General features: G+C 41.3%; 1 protein-coding gene across 1 annotated transcript in view; it reads left to right on the top strand.

The window, feature by feature from the left end:
* Nucleotides 1–25,002, top strand: part of ZNF521 (zinc finger protein 521) — a 205,348-nt gene that overhangs the window by 23,549 nt on the left and 156,797 nt on the right. The window contains exon 5 of the mRNA XM_035903018.1: nucleotides 1,101–1,280. Within this exon, the coding sequence (XP_035758911.1) occupies nucleotides 1,101–1,280 (180 nt within the window). The remainder of the gene's footprint in view (nucleotides 1–1,100; nucleotides 1,281–25,002) is intronic.

Genomic DNA, 25,002 nt, shown 5'->3' with positions numbered 1-25,002 from the left:
TTGCTGGAATGTACACAACCATTTTTCTTCTGCATTTCACTTGTTGTACTGTGGTTCCCAAGGAAAAACAAAGTTAAGTGCCAGCTTGCTTTATTAGGGAAGACAGACTGTTTTATTTCTGTCGTTTGAAGGAAGCTTTTAGTAAAGTGGGCAAAAAGTCAGGAGTAGTTAAAGCTACTCCGCTCCTCCTCAGAGGAGGAGAAGTTCTAGACTTTGCATTCTCTCCCTCCGCGCTGGCCATCCGCAGAACTGAGGTGGTGCAGCGAGCTGTGTGGCTTCTCTGCACATAGGGGATGGCGGTGAGACCGCACAGTTCTTCCAGTTTAGAAGCTTCAACTGGGCTCAGGGCTGCTGCTGTGAGGCTAGAGCTATCCCGCTATCCTCAAAATGCTTGTTAATATGTCAAGCAAGACAAAGCTCTCCTTGTGCACTATTTAGGTTTTACAGTGGTTAGTTTCCAGCTTTCCATGATCTGGCAAATACAGGAACTTCATCGGGTTTGTCTTAAGTCACACACAAGTTCAAAGCATGTGTAGCATTTTGACCCAGGGTATAATCTTTCCAGGGCTTTGTTTGTGTCAAGTAGTGTGGTGATGGAGTATTGGAGTGGGTGGTAAAATCAAGATTAATTTCATGTTTATGTAAATCAAATTTGTTAGTCTCTTAATTCTGGTAATTTCCTGTGAAACGCTGTAGTTAACAGTGAAAAGAAGTTCCTGCACACTCATTGATTTGATTTTTCTTTTCATTGAAAACTAATTGCATAGGTGGTTTATCCTTTCTTATAATGATCAAAGCAGCTTCAATAGCTGCGATAAAATTGACAAACCTAACACTGAAGCATGGAAGAATTGCTTGAGTGAGAAATGGAGCTGCATTTGTGGGAGTAGAAGGGAAATTCTCCTTTCATCGAGACAGAAAAAGATTAAGGAAAAAGCCTCCATTGCTTATTTAGCAATAAAATCTACAGTGTGCTGCAGGCTCGTGCCAGATATGTTTCTTCTCATCGTTACCACAAGAACCTATCTTGATTTTTTTCTTTTTCTTTTTAAAGGTTCTCTTCTTAGATGCCTGACGTCACGGTCTTGATTTTCTTTCAGACCCTAACTGTAAACTAGAAGACAAGGCAGAAGATGGAGAGGTGCTAGACTGTAAGAAAAGGCCGGACGAAGGGGAGGAGTTAGAAGAAGAAGCTGTGCACAGCTGTGACAGCTGCCTCCAGGTGTTTGAGTCACTGAGTGATATCACAGAACACAAGATTAATCAATGTCAACTGACAGGTAAAGAATACTTATTACTTTGTGGCTTCGTGCACTGTTCTATTTCTGATTCCCATCCTCTGCTTCTGATTTCCCTCCTCCTTTCTCAGTTATTTTACTCCTGCACTTGAATGCTTGAGTGAGACCTTTATAAACAGATTCTGGGACAAGATTGTACTGTAAATGGGGCACTATAAATTTCCTTCATACCAAAGGATGTATGGATAATTGCTGCATTGTCACTGTATTTAAAGTATTTGTTAGATGTCTGTGCCTGGCTGCTGCATACATTTTCTAGATTCATACTGTACAGCTTTCCGTACTTCGCTTACACATGTATTTTCCGAAGTCACTTGTGAACACAGAGGGTATTTGTAGGTGGGGTTCAAGTGCAGCCGCATAACGAATGAATTTGCACAATGGCATGTTGCAGATCTGGGCTGGATGTTGCGTTAGCCTAATCTGTTAACTACAAATGACTGTACAGTAATTAGTAACGGCGAGTTGAGAGGAATGAAGCAAACTGTTAGAGGGGAAAATAAAATCTCGGCTTTAGTCAAGGGGCAGAACTGAGTGCTGCTCCGATACTACTGAACTGAGCAGAGCTGGGTGAATGGACCTGTAGCCAACCCGGGTTCCTCTTTGGAATGAGTGTAGACAGCCCCCTCACCTAGGAAACCACATGAAATCTGCTGAAGCAGTTTTGCCCTTTAGTTTTAGTAGGTCTTTTGATAGTATGCACTGTAGGTCCAAATAGACTCAGTATTAACAGAAATTTTTTATTAGATGATACTTTAGTTTTAGCCTCTACAGTGTAAAATGTATTTATCGTTCAGTGCAGTTATGTTAAAACCCTTTCTTTATTATGACTTTGTAAACGAGGAAAGCCATCCTTCCCGTTCAGGAATGCTTTTAGAAAGTGTGCGTGTGCTCATGTCTGGAGAGCTTTCTGAGTTATTTTTGGTTCCAGTAGATCCATAGGCTAAGTCCGGGCAAGATCGTATAAAAGTCAAGCAGCAGTACTGCTCTTGAGGGCGAAGTGTGAAAAGAAGGTGAGCAGAAGAGGAATAAGAGGGCAGGAGCAGAAGGAAAGTTGAGGAAGAAATCTGAGTTTGTCAAATGGTTTTAATCCTGACTTCAAATTATGGAAGTTGAAAATTTGCTGTAGCAAGAAACATTTACTTTTATTAATATATCACTTTGCCTTTTCTTGCCCATAAAATGTTTTTCAAACTTGAGGTAGAGTCCGTTCTGCCATTCCCTAATCACTCCTACAAACTTCTAGGATGTATTTGTCTGCATTGCTCATGGTTTCTGGCAGCATGGATATTCTCTCTTGACTTTAAAAAAACTTAATGTTTCTCTCCCCTTTTCTTCCTACCTCTCCTCTTTTGCTCTTTCTATGTTGAAAAATTAGTGGCTTTAGGTTTTCTCTTCCTTCCCTTTCCCAGAAAGCATCCCCCCTGTCCCAGTCCTCTGGATCTCCCCTTTACTGCTTCAGATCCCATTTATTCATCCCTGTTTTTTCACCTTGATCTGATATGGCTGTTACTCCCTTCTGGTTAGTTAGTTGCTGACCCCCCTCCCCAGTGGTTTCTCTGCTTTAAAGCTGCAAGCAGAATGCACTGAACAGTGCTTGCGCGGTTGGGTTGAGAAACCAAAGAAAAGCAGGTGGGGGGAGCAGTAAGGAGGAAGAGTCCTAGAGCACTTCTCCTGAACACAACAGTTCTTGCTGAGTTGTGTCACTAAATGAGAGTGAAAACAAGTATGCTGGATTAATCAATCTGGGGTGCATGCAGGAATATACCTATGCTGATAGAGAATGGGGGAACGAAAATTAATCTTGAAGGAAATGGTTTAAGCTCCTAAAAACACCTTTGCTTCTCTTTCAAGGAAATCTGTGATAGTGAATGGGTAGAGGCTGTTTGAAAGCTGACAAAGTAAATAAAAACCTAAACCACACATCCTTCTGGACTACCAAGTTGACAAAAAGCCAGCTGTCCTCTGTTTCTAAATGTGAATGACCAAAATACACCCTTAAGTTGAGAGAGGAGCCTGGATGGAATGGCCAGAGTTGAGGATTTCTTCTTTCTCCAGCAAAAAAATACTAAACAGTTGGTTAGTGAGGTGAATTCAATGCAGGGTCCTAAGCTGCATGTATGGCCTAACATTAAGGATACAACATCTGTGAAAACCTCATCCTTTTAGATGGTTTTTAGTTAATCAGTGACAAACAGTTGACAGACAAGCAGCTTACCTTTCTCTTCTGAAGAACAATATATATTTGACAAAAATAAAGTTTGCTTTTAGCATTTTAGGCAAGCTTCCTGGGCTCTTGCCTTTCTCTTGGACTTCCATCAGCGCCTTTGGGTGCCATGCTCAGATTCAAAGTTTTCAAAAAAAGTATTACCATGGAGGGGGAGTTGCACCTCCCTTTCTCATCACAGTCTTCTGATGTGACAGGATGTTACGCAGTTGCTCAGGTTTTCTCCTTTTGGAGGAGTCCCAATGAAAACTAGTAGACACCCTAAGGTATTTGCCTGTCACTAAGTAGTTAATGAAAGGCAAGAGGATTACCAAAATTGAATTTCTTCTATTATATTCTGTTGTTTGAGTCAACTGCATTCTCTCTGGAAGAGGGCAGAGTGTATTGTCTATCCTGATGTATGATCTTTCCAATCTGGGCTTCATCTCAGGAACTGAAGAGTTACCCAAATTGTCCATTATGTAAAAATGCCAGGACCATCAGCCTCTGAAGTTCACCTGATTTTTCAGATGGCTGAGCCAGCTGCAGCTTGTCTGGATTTTAATGAGCTTTGGAGGTGCTCTGTGAGATGCATAGGGGGCTGCACTGCAAGAATTTATGAACTGTGCATGTTGACACAGTTGTAGGATCTTTTTCCATGCAGTTATACTGGGTAAAATCAACAATCATGTTGATGGGACAAACGGAATGGCAAAACAATGGCTTGAGACAACCCTTTAGTAAGATCCTGAGTATGAAACGTGAGAATTGAGTGTCATGGTGTCTTGACTGCCCTTAATTCTACCAATCTTGTAACGTGCTGGAGAATGGGGCTTGCCTCTGTAGGTTCTCAAATTGATACTGGGGCTTCTAGTTTTTGCATTTGAAAATGTTAGATGTGTACTTCTGAAGCTTTGACACTTCAGTGGAAGGAGTAAAATTGCTTTATTGAATCTTCATTCTGCACTCTCAGCCAAAGACAGGAATGAAGAGAAGGGAGCTGATTTATTAAACAGTGGTCCCAATCTCTCAAAGTGTCAGTCACCCCCACCTATTCAGAGGATAGTGGAAGATGAGAGTTACTTACAACTCTGCGAGATTTAGCTCTGAGGATCTTGAATTGCTGTTCTCTTGCAGATTTTTTCAAAGGAGTAGAAAAAAGTTCTCCCCAACTGGTTCCTTCCTGTAATCCGTTGTTTGAATTGAACTCATGTTCTTTTTCTAGAGGAGGGCATAGCTGCTCTTTTATCCTAATGTGTGCGCTATTGATCTTTTCAATTTGGGTCTGATCCAATATCCATTGAAGTCAATGAAAAGATTCCCATTGACTTCAATGGGAGATGGAACAGGCCCTTCATGAGCTATTTAGTAATATTTTTTGCTATCATCTGAAATTCTTGTACTGAAGCTTTCTCCGAAAAGGTGATGATTTATTTATGTTAATTGCTGACAATTCTTGTGATGTTTGTGGAATACAGATAATGGATAAATGGGGGAAAAAGTCCAAAAAAATTCTTTGCAATACTTGTAACCATGGACAGATAAGATGTTGAACTATTAATTTAGTCATTACAAAAGATTGCCAATGAAAGTATGGATTTAATAGTGTTTCTCTCTGATGTTAATGCTTTTCTCACTCTGTCCTTCCTTCAGCATTTCCATTTAATAACTCATAAACCACTTGCACATTGTCATCCTCTAAGTTGTGTATATAAGTGAAGGATCCAGTTAGCATGGCTATGAACCTGATGTCCTTCTAGTATATGTCAGTTTGGATCTCACTGTAGGAACATGCATGCAGGGTCAAATGTGGTGCACTACTGATAAACCCTCAGCTTCACTTTCTCTCCTGCGAACAGGAAAAGAAACTTAACCCTTTGCAACACTGCCATATATGCTGTTGGTGGGCCAGACTTGGTCAGACACTTTCCCTAATCTTCTTCCGCTTGACTTATAATCTCTTCTCCCTGCACAGTGCTTTGTGCTGTTTATTTCACCTTTCAGTCTTCAGGGATCATATTCTATGAGTCTCCCCTGTATTCATAAGAACTGCCCTCTCCGCTGGCTGGCTCTGTGTTCTGAGGCATTTGGCTCAAGCTTGGTTCTCTTGAAGATGCTGTAGGTTACTTTGGCATCAGAAGTCTCAGTCATAACTAGAGTAATACTAGAAAAAGGAGCATCCTGTGGTGCTGCCTTGCTTGCAGTCAGACACGCAGTGAACATGCCGGTCAGGTTGTCTGAGTTGCTGAATAACTTAACAGCAGTGGATGTGCTGGTACACAAGACTGCCATCCTCCACCTGAATGTCAGTAGACCTAGCGCATGTTACACGACTTCCTTACTAGCCCCGTTGGCATCGCAGGCTGTAAAACTTGTCTGAAAGCAGGCTAGTGAATCATATGCGGTCCTAGCTTCAAGGCTACAGGTGTTTTGAGGTAAAAAGCATGAGGTATTTCTCCATTGGGAATATTTATTTTACCTTTAGGTGATTAGGTAGACTTAGTTTCCTGCTTTGGGCTCTAGACTAGTGCTAGAGCTTTGACAGGTTGAATAAGGATTTCAGGTAAAGCTGAGAGCCATTCATGTGGTCCCCTAAGTAGTTTCTGATGTTGAAAAGGTTACTGGCAATAGCTGGGTGTCCCCTGCCAAAAAGGAGATGCAGTCCTGCTCTCTAGCCCTGCTCAGAGATTCCTCTCGCATGCCATCTGAAAACAATTCCAGCAGATATGTTGGGGACCAGTTGTTCTGAGTGCTGCTCTCCATCAGCACTGTAGTACTACTAGGCTGGGAACTTCTAGCTAAGTCAGTGTTTCTGTGTTTCCAATTATGACCAAAATTCATTTTCATGGATATCATTCTCCTGTGTGGTTGAGAAGCACCTTCTTGCATGTCTAGAAATAAAAGGTTGTGCTACCTAACAGCTTCACAGACAGCATGCACCACGAGTGATCATGGACTTACCAAATGGGAGGTAATAGAGATTCCACTGTAATGGTTTCCTTCTCTTGCCTCTTTTCTCTTCTTCCTAGTGCCCAGGAATCTTTCATCTTTCTGAATGAGTTGGTAATGCCAGGACCATCTCCTTCACTAGAAGACTTGAAAACTTTCCAGGGGATTTTGTCCCAAAGGATGTATGCTGAGCACAGTGAGACTACAAGATAAATCTTGTGAGCGCTTGACATTGTCATGCTTTGATATCCTAGCTAGAACTGCTCTTCCTGCTAGCAAAAGAATCCTAGAGCTCACCAAATACATTGCAGATCTTGCCTTTGTGTTTTTCAGTTTCCACTGTCTGTGTGGAGAAAAGATACATGGCAAGGGTCTTTGGTCATTTCTGCAGCACAGAGAAAATTTGGAGCTTAATAAAAAGTCCTGAGGACAAGGACCCTAAGAAGTTAAATCTATGATGCACCAAAAGCATATTCATCTGCCTCATTGCGGTTAGTGGCACACTGCCAAGCACTGTTTGCCAAGTACAGTTACTTCACTTGAGAGAGTCACCCTGTTTCTCTTGAGAATTCCTGCACCAAGGACTGCATATGGATTTTACATTAAATAGTTATTGAATGAAAGACAAACAGTGCTTGGACTGGGGACTTTGAGCTTAGGCCTCTCTTTTTCCTTAGAGGGCTTCCCAGTTGCTGTACGACAGAGACATGCTTCTACTTTTCCATTTGCTTTGGACCACAAACTTCTGATTTCTTTTCCACAAAATGACATTCTGTTTGACTGAGACAGTGGAAAGCAGACCCTCTCCTCCAGTTCCTTGTTCTGGCCAACACACATGGTAGTTCAATGCACTTCTTTGAGTTTTCAAGTTGTGGACTCATAGCCTTTCAGAATTACATGCTTGTCCTGCTTTCGGCTGGGATAGAGTTAATTTTCTTCATAGTAGCTAGCATAGTGCTGTGTTTTGGATTTAGTACTAGAAGAATGTACTCCAGGACCCATATCTGCAATTCTAAATCCTTGATAATTGGGGAAAAGGGGGAATAGGGTGGTAACTACAGCCTCTGTCTCCAAAGATTGTAATTTTGAATTCAGAGCAGTGTAAAGCCTGTCAGTGAACTTGGATGGAAGATTTATATGCATTACAGAATGGCCTGCTAAAATCATAGCAATTTGGAGGATCTGCCATACAGAACTTCATATGCAAAACTGCAAGCTCCTAGGGAGGATAGCTTAAGGTCTTGATAATTGCGTTCTTAGATTTTCATATCAAAATTCTGTATAAATACTTCTGTAGGTAGCTTGGTACTGCTCAGATATGGAGGGAACTTGTACATGCTGGAGCTGAGAGCTATGAAAGTAGGCTGCATAGCCCTCTTGCTGTTCTTCAAAATCCTTGTGCTTACCTTGAGAGGCAGTAGATCCATGATGAACAGCCAACATGGGCAAGGAGGCATAAACTCCTCCCCCTTTTGCTTGGATACCATTAATCTCTGCTCTTGAGATTGCTAATCAGTCATAAAACCAGTGGATCTTCACCTCCTGGGTGTTTTAAAAGCAGCCTGTTGCACTTCTTGAGTTATCTGTCAGTGACCTCTTGTAAACGAAAGCAGCTGATGTCTGTATCATGGAACTGTTATTCTTGACTTGGGGAACCCCTGTAATAAACCTGTTCATGAGCATTAATTGTAAATGCCAGAACTCTTGTTCTGTTCGGAGGCGGAGAGGAAACAAGTGGCGGTGCCTTCCAAGAAGCTTTGAGTGCTTCCTCTGTGTCTTTTATGTTTTTTTCCTCAATTTTGCTTCCTATTTTCCTCTTATTCTAGCCTGATTTTCCATCACTAAAAAAGGCAGGTGATTCTTTTAGCCCATAATGGCAAGGAGAGCTTTGGCTGGCTTATCTCCTGCATGTGCCCACCAAATACTTCACATGGTGTGAACCTGAACTCCCAAGATAATGGCAAGATACCGGATGAGAGCCGGTGTCCCTGCACCAGCGAGGAAAGCGTTGCCTCGCTGAGTACCATGGACAGAGGCACCTCCTCCCTGGCCCAGGAAGTCCTGTGCTACTCAACTGGAGACTGTAGTCCTCTCATTGGCAAAGGGGTTTGGTGTAGGCAGCCCCAGTTGCAGGGGTTACCAAGTTTAGTTCTTGGTACAACTGCCTCTCACCTGTCTTTTACATTTAAGTAATCTACCATCATGTATGGGGCTCTTAGGGCTCATCTTGCAGCAAATCATGCCGTAACTGGGCAAATGGAGTATGGCAGCAGAGTTTTGGCCAAAGTGCTATTACACACCCAAGGACACTCCTGTCTGGAACATGAATCCAGTCATCCTGGGACTTGGGCATCACACACTTGAACCATGCTTTTGATCACTTCTGCTCAAAGTTTCTCAAGTAAATACACTTTCATTGAAGGTAAAGAGTGAATACTGAGGACAACAGTACACTGTTCTGCAGGTTAAAAGACCCCATGTGCTGGTCACCCAGAGCCTGTTTTTCAGCATGTACTCAGAGGTTTATGTACACGATATACCTTACTTCAGTGTCTTCTTCCCAAGCCATGCTCAGCAGCAGGACTTACGGTCATAGTCCTAAGCTATACCAGAGGGCATTTCTGTGTGATGCTTTCTTGACACAGGACCATGAAAGCATCAATTAGGCATACCTGACGTGCCATTGTGGGTGAGTGCAATAGCATTAGGCTCTGGGAGGGGTCGCAATATAAATAGTTCCTCTTCTGGCTTTGCTATTTTGTGGTTACCAAGCTAGCCCTACGTCATCGTTCCTGTCTCCAAGCACTGACTTGCCCAGCTCCGTAGCTTTTTCAGACTTAGTTCAAGTGCGTCCCTGGCACTCTGTTGAAAATCTGCCCTAGCTAGATCCAGAACTTTGCTTTATTACGTTGACAGTCTGTTGCTCCATTTATTTATAGCCACTGCTGGGTGTTCTAAAGGTCAAGCCGTTTCCTCACAGAGCATTTCCAAATGGGCAGTACAGGGTATCTCTCTGTGTTACCGTTTGGCTACTGTGTCTTTCCCATTGAATATTAACTTTGCTCTCCCAGTGCTTGAGTGACAACTCCCGCCTGTTTCAGAAGAGGGTCCAATTTCTGAGATCTGCCAGGTGATGACATGAGGTAATCCACTGACCTTTATTGGGTATTGTGCGGAGGACGTAACTGCCAGAGCTCATTCCAGTTTTGGGAGAGCAGTACTATAATCACTATTTGATCTATGCAGCTGAAATTCTTAATTCTCCTTGTCCAAGGAAGACAGTTGCCTACAGGGGGAGAGAGAAGGGAGGGGGCAGGGGGAATCATCAACGCTGGCACATATGTGAAGAAGAAAAAATAGTCATTACTTACCCTATGATAACTATGCTGCTTCCAATTACTGCTGTAATCAATATGGATCCTGTGGCCAAGCTTGTCTTGCTTTTCACAGTCCTCAGTAATACAGACTTTGAATTGTAAAGCTGCTGCTGATACAGGGTCATAGCTGCCCTGACCTTTACCCAGTACAATGGGAATTCGTGTGTATGATTCTAATAGACACACTATTAAAAATAAAATAATGATTGTCTTGCGTGTATGCACGTATATACACCTACAGCCTGTATTGACTACAGGGTTTCAGAGAATCGGTTACTGTAGAGTAAATACCTGTTGTTTATTCTATGCTTCTATTTTACTGGAATATTTATAATATATTGTCAGTGTATTACAAAATGGGTCTTGTTGCCATGACAAATTAGTCTTTTTAAGTGGTGATTTTCCTGCACCTTCTAAAATAATTTTCTTCAAATACTTGCTGTTTTTATTATTGGTGCTTGCTTTAATTACCATTTAGAAATGAACGGAACGGGAGGTACAACAGATTATCATTACTTATATGTTCAGCAGTTAAATTCATAGCTTGAAAGCCAAATGTAACAAAATGCCCCACAGCTCTTTAACACTTTGCTTAATACAGTTGTAGAAGAACCTTAATTCATGTTTATACAATCAGATGTAGAGTGTTAAGGCTTCTGGATGAAGTGGTAGTTCACTAACACATCGCCTATATGGGCTCAGTTTATCCTCTCAAGCATCATCTGGAGGGTGTAAAAAACCCGCTTTTTGTGGAAAAAAAAAAGAATTGTTGGAGGGGAAAGGTCCTTAAAGACACTCCAGTCCCTGCCTGGTCTTGGCATAATAACCTGCCTGAGATGGTTGTAAAATCACTTCTGCTTCCATACTGTGACTCTGCTAGTGAGAGGGAATAGGGTTAAGACAAAGAGAAAGCACATCTTAATTCACCCAGGGTGTTCTGAGCTATACCTTGCGCTTTTTGAGAAAGACACTTACTGTATTGAATATGCTGTTGTGGAAATGCACTGTGATGTTCAGATAGAAATTTAGCCCTGGCACAGGGTGCTGCACCTATGGAAAACACTGGAACCTGCAGTCCCTTTTCCTAAAGCTCCTCTGTTTTTTACAAGACACCAGATATGCCATTAATTCCAACTGTTCTTCCAAGATGACTGATAGTTGAGGCAAACTCTTCCTTAATGTGAACTGTTAATATTCCTAATTTTATATCCCTCTACTTGTACTAAGAGGTCATAGTCCTTAGCTGGGGATATCATTTGGGAATGCTGTAGTGTAACTGAGATCTATGACCTCTTAATAAGCATCAGGAGAAAGAGATGGGGATCATTCTACAACATGCCCTGGGGGTACTTTCCCTTCAAGAAGGCAAGCTGGAACTGTTCAACTTTTTTCTTTCTTTCAGTTTTTTACCTTCAGGGGGAAATTGATCGATTTGGAGATGATTATTCCATAATCTCTGAATTTTTCTCTTCTACACTGCAGTGGGAACTCCTTGAAGTTTAAAGGGGTTGTGTCTCCTGTGTGCACTGTGGAATGAACCCAAAGAGTTTATGGAGACAGCAGTTCTCTTACCACAGCTAGTGGTATAGTAGGCAAGTTTGAAACTAAAATACCAGGAGGGTCTGTGGACAGAAAAGGGTAAATTTGTTATTAAATTTGGCTGACTAAGCATGATCACTTCTCTCAATGGATTTGGGATTTATTTTGGGGGAGAGGAAAGTGGGGCTTTCTCAAAAATGCGGATGTATTAAAGACAAGGTAGAACTGCGAGTTAACTTGGTGAATTGAAGCAAACTAGAAAAGGTGAACTGGCAGTTGCTTTCTAAAAAACTCAAACGTGACAAAAAGTACCTGACATGGATTTAATAATGACAGGAAATACTGGAACTTTATCTGTGACATTTGGGGTTAAATCTACTCTTAATGTTATCAAAATCATGTAAAGTTTATACATGTGCAACTAAAGTGATTTAATATTTTTGTCTGTAATATTTCTGAAGCACATAAAATGCAGTACATTATTTTGCCTGTATGTAAACAAGGAGAGCGTGCTTTCAGCACAGGGAATGAACTGAAGTGCTTCAAAATGTCTTTTGAAATAGCACTCTGTGTAAGACAGTGCCATGGATTGGCACTTGGTCGATACATATAATATGTGGGAATTCAGTTTAAATTTCATAAAACTACCTGTCACTGGTTTATTACCTCCCACACCGTGACCAGAACTGGTGTCTCTCGTTTGTTTTACTGCTGGATCCCAGCAGGAAGTGCAGTCTAATGACCGAAGGAAGGTTGGGTGACTCATGCGGGGGAGGCTGGAGAAGGGTCAAGTTTTTCAAGTACTTTGCAAACCTTCTACCAGCTGTAAAAGCAAAGCATAGGGAAATGAAACAGCAGTTGCTAATTTACCTTTCTCTGACAAATGCAGACTTCAGCATGAGTGCATATCACATCAGTTTTACTGTTAACACATTAATTAACATCAATAATTTTTCATATGTATGCGTTTATTTCTTATTGCTACTATCGGACTTCAGTACATGGGCAGAAGTGATGCTCGGATTTTTGCAAAACAGTGAGCATGTTTGATCTTCCCTGTAAATTCAGTTTCTAAGCAACACATCCTTTGTCCTGAACTATTTTAATATGTCAATAACCATAGGTTTCTGTTTGATTCTAATTATTCTTCTAAACTGCATTTGAAATACTTAAAACAGTTTTAATATTTGCTTTTTCTGTCATGATTAGAATATTTTGCATTACAGGTCAATCATTCCTCCATCTGTGTAGCCTGACTGGAGAATGTTTTTCAATTTATGTCCATCAGGCTGTAATCTTTGCTTCACTGAAACCAATGGAAATGTTGTTATTATGTTCTTTGAGGGCAGGATTTCTACTAGTGAGTTCAACTTCTCATTCGATCGTATTATTGCTCTCAGGATTCTTCACTGTGGCACTCAGACCTCTCCACCTTTCCAACACTCTTTTATCATTTCAGAATAGTCAGCACTTAACAAACTTACTTCCAAATAGCATTTCCCAAACGACTGACAGGCTGTGGTATTAACCCCATAGTTGCAAGCAGTTTCCCATGGCAGGTTAGTTTGAAAGTAGAAAAGCTTCCCCTGTCTGCCATGATAACAGGTGCTCTCAAAACCAAAGGCTGAGAAAATGGAAGAATGCAGTTTATCTCATTAAAATTAGATTCTACCTCTTTTGTGACCCTTTCCACCTGTCACTGTCTTTGATTTTCTCTAATTTGGTATGCCTGCTCATGCTACTGAGGCTCTTCTTTTCTGTCCTTGTTATCTTTATACTTTCCATTCTCTTACTGAGTGTTTCTGGAGGTGTGCTTTTATTTCTGTTTCCTTTTCCATTATCAGCAGGTCAGGGATCCCTGCAGTTCTCCCTTTGGATGAGAAGGGTGGAGATGGTTTTCTGTAGTGCTGAAGTATCCCACTGCTGGTCTCCTTGCCTTCTCCTTTTTCACTCTTTACTTTTCTGCTGTTTGTCTGTGTTCGCTTTTTGCTTCTAGGGTCTCCAGAATAGTGCTCAGGAAGAACAGCAGACTGAAACTCACTCAGTATACTTAGTTTCATTCTACAGCCTCTGCTGGACTTGATGATGCTTTTTACAGGACCCAAGAACATAGAAGCAATCTGAGGTCTACAGCCCATCTTGTTATTTGCACAGTCATCCATTGCAACAGTCTCATTCTTGATTTGGTCACTTCTTGATCATTCTTAGAAATGCTCCAGCTTTTGTGTAATGTTTCTTTAGGACTATACTGTAGTGGATACCATTGAAAATATCTCAAGAAGGTCCCAAGGAGTAGGAACATTTACCCCTCATAGCATGGGGCAAAAGAGTGTTTGGTATTCCACAGAACATATATTTTTTTGTCATAGAATCATAGAATCATTTAGGTTGGAGAAGACCTCTAAGATCATCAAGTCCAAGTGTTAAGCTAACACTGTCAAGTCCACCACTAAACTGTGTCCCTAAGCACCACATCTACATGTCTTTTAAACACCTCCAGGGATAGGGACTCAACCACTTCCCTGGCCAGCCTGTTCCAATGCTTGACAACCCTTTTGGTAATGAATTTTTTCCTAGTATCCAGTCTAAACTTCCCCTGCGCAACATGAGGCCATTTCTTCTTGTCCTATCTCTTGTCACTTGGCAGAAGAGATAGACACCCACCTTGCTACAACCTCCTTTCAGGCAGTTGTAGAGGGTGATAAGGTCTACTCTCAGCCTTCTTTTCTCCAGGCTAAACCACCCCAGTTCCCTCAGCTGATCCTCGTAAGACTTGTGCTCCAGATCCTTCACTAGCTTCATAGCCCTTCTTTGGACATGCTTCAGCACCTCAATGTCTTTCTTGCAGTGAGGGGCCCAAAACTGAACACAGTATTTGAGGTATGGCCTCACTAGTGCCGCGTACAGGGGGATGATCACTTCCCTGGTCCTGATGGCCACCCTGTTCCTGATACAAGCCAGGATGTTGTTGGCCTTCTTGGCCACTTGGGCACACTGCCGGCTCATATTCAGTCAGCTATCAACCAACACCCCCAGGTCCTTTTCTGCTGGGCAGCTTTCCAGCCACTCTTCCCCAAGCCTGTAGCATTGCATGGGGTCATTGTGACCCAAGTGCAGGACCTGGCACTTGGCCTTGTTGAACCTCATACAGTTGGCCTTGGCCCATCGATCCAGCCTGTCCAGATCCCTCTGCAGAGCCTTCCTACCCTCAAGCAGATCAACACTCCCACACAACTTGGTGTCATCTGCAAACTTGCTGAGCGTGCACTCAATCCCCTTGTCCAGACCATTGATAAAGATCTTAAAAAGAACTAGCCCCAGAACTGAGCCCTGGGGAACACCACTTGTGACCAGCCGCCAACTGGATTTAACTCCATTCACCACAACTCCATTTTTTTACCCAGCGAAGAGTATGCCCATCCAAGCTGTGAGCAGCCACTTTCTCCAGGAGAATGCTGTGGGATATGGTGTCAAAGGCTTTACTAAAGTCTAGGTAGACAACATCCACCATCATGTCTCAATGCTGGCATAGCTGGTCCTGATTTATTGTTGAGGGTGAGTTCGCGTATACTGAATTGGTTTCATGAAAGGCTATTGCCTTTTCTGTTGCATTTTGGTTATTGGAGAGTGCCTAAAGTGCTTAAAAATTACGTGTGTAGTTCTCCTCTATGGCCATGGAAAGAGGCCCAATACAAATTAAAGGCTAAATTCTACCTGTTGCAAAATTCATAGGCTTGGATATGAAATCAAAGCGAATCTCTGTATGCTATGAGTCCCACAGATTTTTTCATACAATGTTTTTGAACCTGCACCTCAGTTAGTGGATCTGATGCTGTGAGGGTGGTGAAAGGGGGCTAGCAGATGTAACTGATTAATAAATACATGTCCAGTATGTCAGTATTGTTCTTTGCATGTGGGGCAAACCTTATATTTGATATGCCTGTAAGTATTGCACAATGCCTTTCATTCTCTATGCTTCAAATCTTTTTGGCAACTGTTTATCTACAATAGCATGAAATGTAGCCAGCTTTGCAGAAGACAGCAGCTAAGACCCATGAGACATAGTAGGGGGAGACAGGAAACTCTGGCCAAGAATAATGTGGCAAACCTCCTGCTCTTGTGAAAGATGCCACAGGATCTCTGCTGTCCACAAAAAGCAGATTGCAGTGCAACTTTTAAGATGCGAATGGGTGGATTATTCCACATGTGCATTGCCCCAAAATGGCTGATGCTTCATTTTTCAGGTGAGTAGTACTCATGGGAGTTTAAAAATGGTATGATGACTCTCTGTCACTCCTTAGTTCCAGAGGTAACTGACAGCAGAAGCTCTTTTACCATTACACAGAGGGAGGCTGGCCCGATAACCCAGCCATAGCTGTAGAAAGTGTTATGCATGCAAGGGCTGTCAGTCCCACATGATTCCGAATCATGGGGTCGAGGAAGCGGCTCAGGGTAGTGTTTAACCCTAAAGTCGTATCCTGGCCCTCCCTTTTCTCCTTACCTCTAGTTCTCTGGGAGCTCTAGCACAATATTTTGACTTGTGAGCCCAGAGGGTTGACTGTGTGGCAGACACTTAAGGTAATTATGGGCTTACTTATACATTTTACTGTCAAATTACGTAATTTTCGATAGAGGGCATAATGTATGCTTTCTCATACACACTCGTTGAGGCTCGGGGTTCTGCCTCTTATTAGATAGCTTAAAAATCAAACCACGTGTTGTAACAGACCTCAGTACAATTGCTATAGAATGCGTGCAGCATTCCTCCCTTTCCTTCCATAACATTCTAGGATGTATAAATACAGAATGCCCTGCGGAAGAAAAGTTTGGATTTGAAATCTTTTACTGTAATATATGGAATGTGCTTACTAAACTGTGGAAGCTATTAGGGGTACAGGAAATGTTGTGTATTTAGGTAGTCGGTATGCTCTTAGTGAATTGAGACATGGAATAATCATTCTTCCATCAGCCAAGTATAGTAAATGTGGCTTGCAATCCAAATGTTATTCGCATCGTTTATAGGCTTGCCAGCTATTCTCTTAACACTGAAGTATATCGTTTTATCAGAACTACATGCCTACTTCTGAGGAGGGGGAACGGGAAGAGCAGAGAATGACATCTTTTACAAACAGATGAAAAAGAAAATTAATTATTTTGCTGTTGACTAACAGTAAGTTTTGATTACACATTGCAATTGCATTTGTTGACACTGGAACTGAAGAAATTCTACTTTGAGTGTAAGAATGGTTCTTAACATTTCCTCTACTCCTATAGAAGTGTCTTTTTTTGGATGGAAGAGACACGTTTTTCAGCAAGCATCGTTTTCTGTAAAAAGATGTTGCAAGTTTTGACTGTCTTTAAGTTGTTCATTATAGTATCCTCTTTCTCCTTCTTTCTTATACATTGCTTAAAATGCTGGATAAAAGATTCTTCTTTCTTACTGCTTCTCAATAAGCAGTTAAATCAGATTGAAAGAAGAGTCATTGTGAGCTAATTAGATTGCATATTAGCTTTAGGGATGTGGCTCCAATATAGCACTCTTTAGTTGTCTTTTGTATAATAGAATTTGCCCATAAAGGTGTTGTATGTTAAAATTCCAGTATAATTATTTTCTGTGTTTCAATTAAAAATATGCTTTGCAATTAGCATTTTTGCTAGCCTTTCTTCTGTGAGAAGCATAGATGAACATAGACGGTCATTTTTCATTTTCCTCAAGAAACTGTACATCTTCTCATGGATCCAAAAAGTATCTATTTTTGTATGTGGACAGCTAGCCTACACTGGTGAAATGCTTTTAAAATAACACATGTAATGTTATATTATTGTGTAAGTAAAGACCGTAGCATTCCCCTTTTCCAGACCTTAGGAGCATAATCAGGCATACCATATTTTAAGAAACACTAAGCCTGTCTGAGCAAAATGCCTGCAGGATCTCTTACTTTTCCCCTTCCTTCTATTTTTTTTTAAACATAGACCTGGCTTAGATTTATGTAGTTCATTTGAAGTTCATGCAGTGAGTGGATTAATCATTCAAAGGCGGATAGCTAAATAAAGTTACTTTACCTTAAAATTTGCAACTCAAAAACTGCTCTCATAAAATCAGTCCTTATATGTTCTTTGGCATGACTCTTCTGTGCCCAGTCTGCACTGTTTTAGCTCTATGAGCTAGAGCAGGAAGGAGGGAAGAATAAAATTCCTATTTTCAGTCTAAGGCATGCTTGGTGACTTGTTTCCTCCCTGATATTTAAAATTAAACCCACTCACTAAGCCTACTTTCCTAGCAGTACCACTGTTTTCTCTAAGCTGAGGAAGCATAAAGAAATTATTCCCAGACTGAAAGCCAGTAAACTTCAGACTAGAATTTACCTTTACAGATAAAGGTAAGTAATTTCACAGAGTATTAACCTTCTCCACATTGCCTCATTATTCAAGGCCATGTCTTTCTAACTTCTTGTCTTCCCTCCCCAATTCTCATTTATTTTTTAAATTTCTTACCTTTCTTCCATTCTGTATTACATTTGCTGAGATTATGGAAGACTCTTGTGCTGGTAGAAAGGGAAATGATGTAGCTGTGTGTTTGATCTGCTGTTTTTTTTTAAAATAACTTATGAGTAGTAAAAATCCAAACATGAACGACTAATGTTTCTCACTTCCAGGACTTTTGTATTATGATTATTTGCCTGTCCTTTCAGAAGATTCATAAATCAAAGAACAGCCATGGTTATTCAATGCAGATTTGAGGAAGAAACTGGGGAAATGATTCTACTTGATTGCCAACGAGAAAATTAATGCGAGCTGTTGCTCCTTCATGAAGAAAATAGCTTTAAAGTCCACTCATTTCTTCCATTGTTAAGCCATGAGTAGATTTTAAGCTATTTAAAATTACTGATCCTGAAAAGCCAACCTACATGAAAGAGGTTCAGAGAGTGCATAGTTGAATGTGGAGGGGACCAGGTGAGAGTAGATGAGTTAGACAAATTACTGTCACTTTTCATAAGTAATTACTTACAGTCAGAATCCTCTGCTTTGTGTAGATAATTAGTAGCTTCAGTGTTTTCATCCAGAGAAAGGCATACAGCTTTTTTTTTTTTTTAATATATGTAATTTTGAACTTCCATTTTGCAATGACTGGTGAAGAAATACTGAGTGTGTGTCTCTTAAATCCTGTCTGTCTGGGGTTTAACTCCCAATGTGGCAGTACCTTTTTGCCTTAGGCCTTTGATGTATTTATCCACCAGTGTCTCAGAAAGGTTAGGAAGACCTAAGGGTACTTAAAAATCAAATAAAAAAATGAACTTAATTACTTAAGGTGAGGATATGTATGCTTGCATCCGAAGTTGTGATTCTGAAATGCTCTGTTCAGCTGTTACCTCCCCTAAAAGACACCTTTCTGGCACACTTAATGGTCTCTCGTCTCAGCCTGAGCCCAGAAGTACCACTGTTTTCTCTAAGCTGAGGAAGCATAAAGAAATTATTCCCAGACTGAAAAGCAGTAAACTTCAGACAAGAATTTAACTTTACAGGCAAAGGTAAGTAATTTCACTGAATATTAACATCCTCCACATTGCTTTGTTCTTTTGACCATCCCACAATCTAATGCTTTCCACTACTTCTTCCGGGCCATCAGTGAAGGAAACTTTTGCATATGAGGTGAAATGCTATACCAGGCAATTGTTATTCAGGAATGCTCCACTTCCAAATTTGGGACACTAAGATGCACAGGTTATTTTAAAAGAAAAAGTAACACACACAGAAGTCATAACAATAAGTCTACCTTGCCCTGTTCAGATTGTTCTTAAATAGCTTCATGTGGTTAAAATGCAGGAAAATGCTGCTGGAGATCCTCTATCAGAGCTGCGAGGGATTGAGGATGTGAAGAGAAGGTTCTTTGGTCAGTGGCATTGCATTTCTCACTGTTCTTTGCCCTTTTCCCCTTGGCTTAGGTGGGGAATAGGAAAATATAGCATTCCAGGATGAAATTACTTTTACAAAGCAGACCTACTAATTTAATTAGAATTTTAAACTAGCCTTTTCCTTGTACTAGTTATGCCAGTTAATACTGTTACAGAGAAGCAAGTCCAGGTGCATGCATATGCTACCAGTCACTCCCACAACAGATTTCCAGTAATAGTACTGAACTGGTTTCCATGTCGTCCTTTTTCCATGACAAATTATACCATTGTATTTGGGGTACAAAGTGAGCTCTTGTGACTCTGAATTTAGGCTTTGTGGAACTTGGCTGGGACGTAAGGTCTGGAGGTATAAAACTTGCACCAACAGTGCTGTGCTACAAGCTATATATTGATTTAAATTACTGGGTCCTATCCATCAAAGCTTCTATTTCAGAAAACATTTTTTGGGAATCTTCCTTTATGAAAAGTTTAGCAAGCCCTTAAACAAATTGCTACTATTTATAGAATTGTATTAAGAAATGCATGTTTTATATGAGATCTCAAATACCTATCTCTGCAGCTCCAAAGTAAGGGATGAGGCTTTAAAGATTAGAGGGCAACATCTGTTAACTCTGGCTGTTTTGCATATCTATATACCATATAAATTTGTTCAAATGATTTGAAAGTAGGTATGCATAAGAGTATACCCAACATTTAGTTTACTGACCATAATGTGCTACTCATTGAAACGAGATTATGACTTGCAAATGGATCTCCAGTCTAAGTAATTTTGCAAACACGTAAAATGTCTTCTGTGGAAGAAAATGAAAGGATGGCAAATCGTGTAAGTAAGGTGAAGTGGAGAACATGATTGCTAAATCTTTAATTACTGAATAAATTTCTTAATAGCTGAAAGGATACAGAGGTGCCTGAGACCCATGTCACTTTGCACTGAAAGCTAACAGAACAGTCCTCTGTTCCTCCACCCTCATCACTGCTCCAGTTTAATTTATGAAACTTAAAAGATTTAAATATTGGTGTGAATAAATGTGACCAGACAAAACAGCAAACAGGACTATATCTCTGTGCTTTGAAGTGATTGTGAAAGCAGAACTAGCATCCAACATGAGGGAACGGAACTCTAGATTTCAGTGTAGTCACTTCAAGATAATCACACAAAGATTGACCTTTTCTCTAAAAGTAGTAGTTAGGTATTATTGTGGCAGCCTTCTTCAGCCTTTCATTTGCTTATTGATGTTTGCTTGAGCAAGTGTAGAAGTAAATACCTGAGGAAAGGCCCTTGTGCTCAGTGTAATAATCAGATTAATTGGGGAACCTAAGCTAAATCTGTTCAGAAACATTTAGTTCATAAATATGCATGTCTCCTGAAATACAGGAACACTGAGCACAGGCAGATGATGGACATTCAGGCCCCTGTATTGCTGATGTTACCCAGAATTTTCTGTTCTGGTCTTGGTATCAAAAGGGAAGAGGGTGATGAAGAAGAAAAGCTTACTGCATAGGGTGGAATAGAATGGATCTCAGTGCAAAGACCCTTGCAGCAGTGAGCAGTAGGATGGAATAGAATGGATCTCAGTGCAAAGACCCTTGCAGCAGTGAGCAGTAACTGTGTTATATCTGTATTGTATGGTGTAATGCCACGCAGAGATAGTGTAGCTCTCTAAGAGAGTTATATTAACTTGTGAGCAAGCAACTTCTCTCTCTCAGGATGCTGCTTCAGTTCCAGGGCTCATAAGATCTCCAGTAACTTGGGTATTTTATGTTTACCTTAATGCACAGTGTGGATGTGCCAAGTCTGTGTATTTGATTTGCAAAGGACAGAAATACACTGGTTTCTACTAAACTTGGTTGTTGGTGTTGTACGTTGTCTGCATAGTGTGACAGTCCTTTCATACGAGTCAACTGTTTGAAATACAAATTTCTGTAAGAAGCGGTCGTTTCATACCTGTGTCCTCCGAACTTGGTAGGTGACTGAATCCAGGAGACAGAGGCTTTCAGTCACTGAAGGCAGAGGTGTAGTTAACTTCAAATGCATCGCTCAGCCTCTTGAATTGGCCTGTTCACTATTGGCCTGCTGTAAGTTAGGGGAGAGTACAGGTACCTTTCTGAACAGGGGAACAGAGTTCTGTCTGTTAGCGGTACTTCTGTGTGTCACACCCTCATTACAATGTGTTTCATTTTATATTCCCTTTTTCCTTGTTAATTTGATCCTGTCAGTAGTTAAAACCAGGTAATTTGATCCAGAAATGATGTGAATCATCTATGGAGAATTGAAGCGTACGGAAATTTAACATGAAAGAGAGACCTGTCTTGCACCTGTTTTTCTGCACCAGTATACAGTGACCCTAGAGAAGTTAAACAAGGAATTTTCTTTTGAAAGAGAAGGCAGAAATTCTGCATGATATTAAGGCGAAAAGAGCCTCGGGGAGGATCTTTCAATCATTGTGAGCTGACAAAATGCTCCAGAGCAGCACAGTCCACTTTTAGTGTCACATTGAAGAATGGAGACACAGTTCAAGGGTGTGCTATTAGTATCGCCAACCCAAACTTCAAGTGTACATGTGATGGAAAGGACCCTGCTGTAGACAGCTAGCTCAGCTGCCGAGTGGTAGTAACTTGAGAATACTAACAGGTCTTTTCTTGACGTCTTATTAAAGATAAGGCTCAAAGAATTCTAGACGAGATTCAAATCATTGATTTATTTATCATTATTTTTAAGCTGGAGCACTCCGACTTTCTTTAAATCTAAAAAACAAAACCAAAAGAGAGTAACGTGGTGAAGTATAGGCACTGCTGCCATCTTTATTATTATCGCATGCCTCACTCAGGTGGTGTTCACAGTTACCTGGTCCACTGTCAGACTTACGCCTCGAGGACATCTACAGTGCTCATGAGACAGGGCTTTTATAGAGCAGACTCGCACAGCACTCTGCCTCAGAAATGAAGTGATTGCTGGCCAGGAGAAATCAAAAGGGAGCATTACATTACTTCCCACTGCAAATGTGATCTGGACCAACAAGCTGTAACCTGCACTGACAAGAAAATTAGCCTTGCCACTGTATTTTAAGTGGGAAAAGCATTTTTGGGTGAGACATAAGGCAGTTTTCCTTTGGAAGTGTGGGGGATTGCCATGTTGTCAGAGAGAGGGTGAAGCTCCGGAGTGGGAAGCCATAGAATGGTTCTAGTTAACAACTTTTTGAGGCATCCATGTGTCATTCATCAAACTTGCCTTTTGTCTGCCTGAAAACAGAATAAACAAAGGAGATGGTCTCCTACATCGTTCTTCTCAGTGAAGTAGATAATCTTGGTTCACTGAGCAGAATATAAAAACAAGTCATTCTCGATGGCATATGCCATAATGAATGCTTGATTTTGAATGTCTGAGGAGTACATGCCCCCCCCTCAAAGCCACACTGTCTATGACACCCGCAGCTTCCATGACCGAAGAGGCTGAGAAAAATGTTTTAAGGGAGGGAAGTCTTGATGGCACATCAAGGTAGGCATGTATAGACTGTCATGACAAAAAGCCCTGCATGAGAACAAATACACGAGCTCGTTTTTTCAGTTTATAAAACTGTGCTTGCTGGGGATTGTAAAAATGGGAGCAGTAATTAGGATCGGTATGCAAATGCTATTTAAACTCTCCACAATTATTCCCTACCTCAACTCTAGCTTTCTTCCCCATTTCCCTTCCTCCTCTAGCACATTTCAGCCAAAACACAGCCCACACAAAATTGGCCCTGCGGCATCAAAGCTGACAAATCTAAACTGTGATAAAATAAGGGAAACTGAATTAATGCAATTGGAGATTTTACAGAGGGCACCTGTCAGCTTTTCAGGAGCTGACCAGAGGAGTGTTCTTTTGAGTAAAGCACCTCAGGAAATCTGTCCTCTGTCATGTATAGGCCCCAGGTCAAGTAAGACTAGTGGATAAGAGCAGCACCGTAAGCTATGGCCGAAAGGAATCTGAGGGTCAAAGTGGATGACAAAGCACTGAGCAGTGATGTTCCCTGTATAAAACTGTACTCAGTAATGTCATTTCTGCATCTTTCATCAGCTGAAGTTTTGAAGAGCTCTAAAGTTGAAATGCTGTAGGAGAATATAAAGGTAGTCTATACTTCAGTCTGTGCATTGAACCGTGAGAGCTTCTGACATCACACAGGAAGGTTCTTTGGCCTTTAGCTTTTTTTGGCTAGCCCAAAACATGGAAACCCAGCAGGACCACAGCACAACACTGCAGAATTCAGGCATGTTTGCCCCTCTGGAAAGAGTCCTTGTGGGCTTTCTGTGCCTCTGGGAACTCACGGTGACTCACTGCCAGTGCGCTGGACTGGGTGTTGGATGGGTCGTCTTCACCTAAATCTTGGTACTGGCAAAACCCCCATAAACCATTCAGCGTTACTGACAGAAATCAGAGGAATGTGAGTCTGCTGGACATTTCTTCATGTACGCAGTCACCAGGAGGGATGATGTCAGGAAACTGTGTGGCACCCCACAAGAAAGCGCTCTTGGGTGAGCAAGCAGTAGTCGTCTTAGGAGGAAAACAATACAGGGAGTCACTGCATGACTCCATACATTATTTCCTCTGTGCCCGTGGGACCACAGATGAGTCAGCAACAGTTCATGGTTTGTAGTAACAAAAGTAGCTGACAATTGTAACAAAATCAGTATGGATGCTTGGTTCTCATCCAGGGCCAGCGGGAGGTTCTCAACCAACAAAGCCAACGCAGTCTAGTCTATCAGGACATCTGTTGCTTATGAGGAGAGTGATGTAAACAAAGAACAGCCCTTTCTTCTTGTTTTATCTGCTCATTAACAATGTGATGCCTAGTGAACCATAAGCATACAGTGTGTGTTAGTTACTGGCTTCGGTGCCGATCAGATTGTTGTCAGATAGGAAGTCTCCTCTTTTAAGATATTTGCAGCATTGTTGCAGGAATAAAGGAATAAAGCGGACCTGCGTCATTGAGGTGACCAGCTATCTTCAGGTAGGGTACCACTGATGTTTAGTTTTCACACTCTGCCAACAGTGTAATTTTGGAATATCTCTCTCACACCGAAAGCTGTAAAGCCTGTCCTGAAAGACAAAAAGACACAACGATACTGTGCCGTGGAAGAGACTGATGCTGTTACCAAAATGTCCTTGCAGGAGCAGGGTATTTTTAAAATAAAACTTCCAAAAGATGATGGGAAGCAAATGATGCCATACTGCAAAGGAAAGGTCTCTCCCACCTGGTGGAACAATTTGGTTCCTGAACTCCTGATTGTGTGATTGATTTAACCCTCTGGGTATGGGGGGATGCTACTGCCAGGCATCCAGGGCGAAAGGAGAGCTTCCCTCCCGCATTTTATGCAAATTGTGGCCAATCTCCGTTACTCTGTAAGATGAGGGAAAAACCTCATAAATCAAAGAGAAGGATTAAATCCTGCTCGGTTCTGCCAGGTGACCAGTGAATCATGGAAATGATCAGGTGACCAGTGAACCCTGAATCATGGAAAGGAATGGAGAGACAAATAAGAATAAGTTGCTTTTTAAGCCCCATCTCAAGTCTTGTGCCCAAGCACAAGGAAAGGTCATATAGTTTTCACCATCCCTCTTCCTCCTCCAGATGGATTCCAGCTAGGTGAGCAGACCAAGCATAGTCTTAGAGAGGGATTTTGTTTTTAGGCATTTACAGGAGATGGGACCAAATTGCCCTAGACTTTCGTTGTGATGTGGG

The sequence above is a fragment of the Egretta garzetta genome, unplaced genomic scaffold (assembly GCF_000687185.1).
Source record: "Egretta garzetta isolate BGI_Z169 unplaced genomic scaffold, ASM68718v1 scaffold229, whole genome shotgun sequence".
In the NCBI taxonomy this organism is placed as follows: Eukaryota; Metazoa; Chordata; class Aves; order Pelecaniformes; family Ardeidae; genus Egretta; species Egretta garzetta.
Note: the sequence above shows the minus strand (reverse complement) of the source record. Positions and strands in the feature narration are given on the sequence as shown.